The sequence below is a fragment of the Gopherus flavomarginatus genome, chromosome 1, assembly GCF_025201925.1.
Source record: "Gopherus flavomarginatus isolate rGopFla2 chromosome 1, rGopFla2.mat.asm, whole genome shotgun sequence".
Taxonomy (NCBI): Eukaryota; Metazoa; Chordata; order Testudines; family Testudinidae; genus Gopherus; species Gopherus flavomarginatus.
In genome coordinates this window covers 289,097,729-289,104,355 of record NC_066617.1, presented here as the reverse complement: position 1 = coordinate 289,104,355, position 6,627 = coordinate 289,097,729, and the positions used below count along the sequence as shown (strand labels likewise).

Here is a 6,627-nt window from a genome sequence, read left to right as displayed (position 1 = left end):
TAACGTTAACAGGGCAGCCAGGGCAGTATAACAGCCAACGTATGCATTGTATCTCTAGCTAGATGTATCTCTATAGAGATATGGATCTCTCGCTCTAGATATAAACACAAAGCACACACAGGGAGGAAAAGGAACAAAGGGGCAAGTAACTTTTTATATAGCTAGTTATAAAAATGGTTGGCTTCCCTAGCAGAGGGGGGGCAGAAGAAAGGAAAAATGTCTCGGAGTATAAAGCCTGTGACTGAGCATTCACTCTCTGCTCTTAGCTAGCTAGTGTTAATGAAACAAGGGTCAGAATCTCTCCCTCTCCCCGCTCAGTCCCCAAGGCGTCCGAACCGAATTGGGAACTGCAAAAACATCCCTCTCCAAACCCCCAGTAACACAGAGAAGAACCATCACGAAGCCTCATTAAAAACAGTTAAAACCAAAAGAACAAAAAAGAGACCCAAACAAAAACAATGAGCATCATCACCAATAGTTTCACCTTCTGGGTTGTGTTTTTTTTCCTTTTAAAATTGGTGACTCAGGGGTTTTTAATGTATTTATTTGTAAGTTTTGTGTGTGTCTCTGTGTGTTTACGATTGAATTGTTCTTGCTCTCTCTTCCTGTAAAGGGGGCGATTAGCCTGCAGAAGTGCCCCCCATGGATTCCTAGAGCATTTACTTTTGCTCTTCTTCTGGTTGTTCTCGTTTCTTTTCCTTTATAAATTTTTTTTCTCTCCCCTACATTGTTCCTTGGTCCCCAGGAGATTTTGGAGAGTGTCTCTGATCAAGCAAGAAGTCCACTGGCTCCTCCAGCCCCCTCGCCCTTTCCACAATCTGCCCTCCCACTCGCACCCCCCCATCTCCCTCCCTTCACTTCCAGCCCCCCAACAGCCCCCCGTCGGTCCCCTCCCTTCGCCACACTCCAGGGGATGGAAACTTGGCGCGTTGGTTTTGTTGGCTTGTTTAGTAGGTGGCGGAAAATTTCATCCTTTTTTGCTTCTGTCTCTGGTTGCAAAACCAAACCCGCACCACGTTCTTTTTCAGGTCCAATTTCTCGGCGATGGCGGCGATCTTCTCGGAGGAGGGCCGGGGCTGCACGGCGAAGTACGCCTCCAGGGAGCGCTTCTCCGGGGCGGCGATGGAAGTCCGCTTGCGCTTCTTCTCGCCCCCGTTGAAGAGCTCGGGCTTGTTCATTTTCTCGCGCTGGGCGCCCTCGGCCTCCTCCAGCCAGGCCTGCAGGATGGGCTTGAGCGCGATCATGTTGTTGTGGGACAGGGTGAGCGACTCGAAGCGGCAGATGGTGCTCTGGCTCAGCGAGCCCACGCCGGGGATCTTCAGGTTGGCCAGGGCCGAGCCCACGTCGGCCTGGGTCACGCCCAGCTTGATCCGCCGCTGCTTGAAGCGCTCGGCGAAGGCCTCCAGCTCCCGGGGGTCCGTGTCCGAGTCGCAGATGGAGGCCAGGCCGGCCGCCCCCACCACCGCCGAGGCCACCTGCCCCGCCGCGCCGTGGTGAGCGGCCACCAGCCCCGGGTGGGGCAGGCCCGAGGGCATGTTCATGGCGGCCGGGTGCGACAGGTGGCCCAGGCCGTGCATGTGCGAGTGGGGATGGGCCGAGGTGGAGATCAAGCCGCCCCCGCCGCCGCCGCCTCCGCCGCCTCCCCCTCCTCCGCCGCCGCCGCCTCCGCCCCCGCCGGCCCCTTCGTGCCCCCCGCCGCCGGCCATGAGCGCCAGCGACGGAGAGGTGATGTGGTCCAGCAGGTCCCCGGGCTCCAGCGCCTGGTGGTGATGGTGGTGGTGGTGGTGGTGGTGCGCCAGCGGCACGGTGGAGGTGGAGGTGCACGGCACGCTGTTCATGGTGTGGTAGGTGGCGTCTGGCTTGAAGGGGTGGCTCTTGCCCTGGGACACGGCGATGTCGACGGCCGCCAGAGCCTCGGCCCGGGCCAGCAGGGTCTCATCTAGGCTGGCGAAGATATTGCTCTGCAACTGCAATCGACACAAAAGGGGGGAGCATAGGGGGGCAGAAAGGAGAGTGGGGTGAGAGGGAGACGCGGGAGCGGGGTAATAAAAGGGCAAACGCCGAGGAGAGAGGGGAGGCGAATTGGGGCAGAGAGAAGAGAGTAAAGTGGGGGTGGGGAAAGCAGGGGCAGATGGGGGAATATAGTGAGGGAGACGGGGCAGGAGGGAACAGAAAGGGGGGAGCAAGCCGGGGGGGGAGAAAAAAGAATCAGAGGAGAGCCCAAGGAGAGGGGAAGTGAGGGAATGGGGGAGCCAAGAGAGGGGCGAATAAAAGGGAGAGAGCAGGAAGTGGAAGAGAAAATAAAGAGAGGAGGAAGCAGGGCAAGGAGTGGAGGAGAGCAGCAAAGGAGGGAGCAGGGAGAGGAGGGAACCAGAAAGCGGGGGAAAGTGAAAGGGGGGGCAAAGGAAAAGAAAAGAAAGGAGAAGAAGAAATGGATATGTAACTCTCAGCTGGGGAATTGTGTCAAACACCAGCGCGCATAAAGAACATTCCTTTCAGAGGCCGAGTCATAAAAATTAATACCGAAAGTGGAGGAAGTCGGAGACTCGTGCGAACACCGCTTTCAAAAAAGATCACAGGCGCTCAGATGATTGCAGAGGAGGACATGAAAAAAACATTAAGCGCCGCTTATCAAAATGTGCCTCGCAGCGGTTTTTTTTATTAATGCACATACATGCAGTATACAGGGGGGAGAGAGAGAGAGAGAGAGAGAGATGCAGCGGCTTGCCCCTTACCGGTGGAGTTGGTAGACAGGCTCTTCTTATTGCTTCCGAGCTGGAGTGCAGCGAGGGGTACTTGTGTTCAGGTAGGGTGGGATGCATGGCAAAATGCGGCTGTTTGCTGTTCATGGACATCATCTTGAAGGCTTGGCATGTAAATCCACAAACACTCCTGAAGTAAGGGGAAAAGTGCTCTCCGGGCGCTCCCCGGGATGAGGGTGCAGCGGCAGATCCCACTGCTGGTGCCGCTGTTTCTTGGCGCTCCCTTTGACCGCACAGTGAGACTCCCTCCAGCCTTCTCGGTCTCACTTATCTGTCTGCTCTATCCTAGCGCTGGGCTGAGAAGCGCTCTGCTTACACCTGAGCCCCACATCTCGTGGCTACGGACCCGCAGACTCTCGCGAGAGCTTGGCGCTCCGGTTTTGATAGACATCAGCTGTCTCCCCCTGCCTCCTCCTCCCCGCCTCCCGCTCTCTCCCTCCCCGCTCCTTGTTGCATCTCCTTGCGCGTTTGCACGTCTAGCCGGTGCTGGAGTTTGAGAGCTGCTCTTATAATGACCACCAGAAAGGACAGTGCAGGTGTTACACCTGTAGCTGCAACACATGCGCATTGCTCGCCTTTCTAATCGGACACAGAGACACCAACGTGCGCATCTATGTATTATGTGCCTGCATGTCCATCTGCGTATAATATACGTACATGTATACATGCCCACATCTTACATGCAATACAATGCAGCGTGCATGTCTCTATAGCTATCTCTGACTTTGTGCATGCTTAGGTGCTGGTACCTGTAATGTACAGATCTGATTTTATACCTGGTTTATACATGGTGTCTAATTACATATAGATAATTACATTATCATTATTTAAAATAATAACTGGATTCTAGCCAAAGAGATGTTAATTTCCTGTGCTCCTGTGTAGTCCTTCAAAGAGACTCTCAACCCAGAAAGTGACAGTTTTCCAGCGTAAGCCTGTTACTTTTAAGAATTCTAAATAAGCTCCTTGAGAATAATCATTGCGACAGACAGTGGTTTGAAGCAGTCAGGGTCTATTGATTTCCATATAATTTCATTTCTCCCCCATCTAGTTTTGTTGCAAACATTATTGTGTCAGGCACTGCTAGTGACAGCCACTTAGCTCACAAGGAGCATGTGCTTTCTACATGGGAAACACTGTTGAAATGAAATTGTGCATTTCCTTTTTTGCAGCCTGTAAAATCTCTCTTCTTTAATCGTGTGAAAACCCAAGTCTCACTCCAGCATGACTTGAAGCATACAATAATCACAAAGCCTTTTTATTTTTAAAACTACGGGTAGTTTGGTTCTTTTTATGAAGAGAGAACACAGGGAAACTAGTCTGAATCGCCTTCATAGATATTATTGCAGAAAGGAGAAGGAGGAAGAGGCTGGAAAATAACCTTGTTGGAATTCTTTTTTGTCTGTGTTTCTCCCCAGTTTTATTGTTGCATTTAAATGAAACGGTTAGGGGAAAAGAATAGAATAATGATTCGCAAATATATTGATGACTAATATTTTAGGTTATGGCCCGATCTTTTCTAGAGTGGAATTCTTAAGTTAACTATATGTAGTTAAAACTGGTGGCAGCCAAACCCTTTAATTAACCAACCTGTAAAATTGTCTCTCACGTTTATGATCAACAACTGGGATTAATTTGAATCCGAAGGGAACAACACAGGTGATGCCAGTCCGCTGGGGCACTCTAATGATAACCCTGGGTGATAGCCCAGATGTTATCACGTCTGCTCCAGCAGTGATAAAGACAGGCACCAGGAAAAAGCAGCCGGGTGTTTGTTTGATACAGTGATCTGATAACCGATCTGCCATGTGTCACCCTTATAGAGTGCCGGGATAGCTGTATCTCTCATGCTCTGAGATTCGTCTATGTACATATATACATATTCGTATACTATGCATATACATATACCCCTCTCAAACACACACAGAGACAGAGAACATATTAAAATCCCAAGTAAAGTCCACATTTGTCATCATACGTCTTCCTCCAGTTTCTCATCCAGCCTGAGAAGAAAGAAAGAAAGAAAGATGTTCAATTACTTGTACGAAAGAAAGCCGGTCTCCATCCATTATTGTGTCCCCAGGGACTGCTGAATGCAACTTTATCTAGGAGGGAGGATGAACTAGAAACTGGCAATTCTGGTTTTAAGGGGGGAAACCTGTATCGAAATCATTGTTTAAGAGGAACAATATAATAAGTAACATGCTTTTATTAACAATTCATGATTTACCCTAGCTTTTTGAGCTGCCTTGTTTTGTAAACTGAAGATCAGCAAATGGGGAAAGGGTGCATTTGATACACTGTTTTGAAGTGAGACGCGGATGGAAAATGCATGCTGGAGCCTGATGCAAACCAACCCGCATTCCTTTGCTAATAGAATAAATATAACTGTAAACCAATCAGCCACACAAAGATAATGGGCTTCTCACCTGACGCTGAAGATGGAGACACTCAAGAACTGGACAAATGTATCTGGTTAGCCAGAACGCTGGCCAAGTACACTCACCAGTGTACATGGGGAGAGGGAACGCTCAGTATAAATGAAGATTGTTCAAGTGATGATAAAAGGAGGAGAACAAGACATGTATTGTCTATGGATTATTCCACGGGCTTTCTTTTTCCCCTTCTCGCAAGCCAAGATCTCATATAGCATGTTCTCCGGATAGCTCATTAGTGACAAACAGAGCTAGATATGGTTGGCCCACACCTGTTTAGTAGTTCTATTTCTTACACTCATCAACTACAGTGGCTTTTTTAAGGGCGTGCGGGAGAAAGGAGAGAACCTGTACCTAGAGGAAGGTGGTGGTGGCCGTTAGGAACTTGCATACCAGGAGAGAGTCCGCTAAAAATAATGAAATCTGTACGTGAGCCAGAGCCACGTACTCTTCTCTCTCTTTTCTCTTTGGCTACCAATTCTGAGGTTGCTCATCACACCACGGATTCTGGGCTCCTGATTGTAAACCCTTAACTTCTTACTTCTACAGTAGCCTTCCGTGAGCTTTCAACCATTATTCAGAAGCCCCCTAGTGTCATTAATAATATCATCCTTCGGTTTTGGCTGGTTGGGAAATACTCATATAGTAGCGATTGAAACACTTCTAGATAGCTCCTGCATTGTAGACAGGCCGGCTTGGGTTGCCACAAACCAATACATTTATTCACAGTTAAAAGTAGAGAATATAGCCTTGGGCATATCTGCCCTGGGTGAAAAGGCATACAGGAGACGTTGATTTGGGCCAGCTTTTGCTTTGAAGTTTACCAGGTGGACCAGCAGCTCATGTTCCTTTTGGTCCATTTATTTCCCTTTACTTCGAAAAGCTCAGCCTTGACTCTTTCTTCCTGCAACTTCATCTCACTGATTTAGCCCCAGAGGAATATTATTAAGGGTTTTAATGTTAGGACTGGCTTAGGAACTACTGTTTCTACCAGCACACGTAACATCTGTTCGAAGCCAATGGTTTCTGTTCTTTCCGTTCCAGGTCTTGCTGGAGCGCTAACAACCTAGCGCAGGAACGGGGGAAATGGACAGTATGTCTGGGAAGTATGTCAGCATAATGCCTGTTGGTTTACTCGGATTGGCAAGCACCAGTGGAAGTACAGCTTCTACCTGGCTGTAGATGCATTGCAGGCTAGTTATCGTGCACTCTTTTGTTACAAACAGTCTTGGGCATAATTTTTGTGGGGAGTGTGTTATGATCGAAGATCTCGCAGGTACCTGACATGTTTTTCAGGAGCTTTTTTGTGCTGGACAGTTCCCCATTGATTCGGGACCCCATGCTGCCTCATGCCCCATTCACTCAAGTTTGACAGTTTCAGAATCTGTAAAAGACAATTGAATTTAGGGCTTATCCTCCGACCCTGCCAT

At 49.2% G+C, this 6,627-nt stretch overlaps 1 protein-coding gene across 2 annotated transcripts; it reads right to left on the bottom strand.

Moving 5' to 3' along the window:
- Positions 1 to 947: 947 nt before the first annotated feature.
- On the bottom strand, positions 948 to 2,957 carry POU4F1 (POU class 4 homeobox 1). Of its 2 annotated transcripts, XM_050950296.1 has the most exons (3): positions 2,736 to 2,957; positions 1,700 to 1,967; positions 948 to 1,630 (listed from the first exon to the last, which is right to left on the bottom strand). In XM_050950296.1, the coding sequence occupies exons 1-3, from the start codon at positions 2,856 to 2,858 to the stop codon at positions 948 to 950; spliced, it is 1,074 nt and encodes a 357-aa protein (XP_050806253.1). In that variant the 5' UTR covers positions 2,859 to 2,957. The 2 variants fall into 2 exon arrangements, with proteins under 2 accessions (XP_050806253.1, XP_050806243.1); XM_050950286.1 differs by having other exon boundaries at positions 948 to 1,967.
- Between the last annotated feature and the right edge of the window lie 3,670 nt (positions 2,958 to 6,627).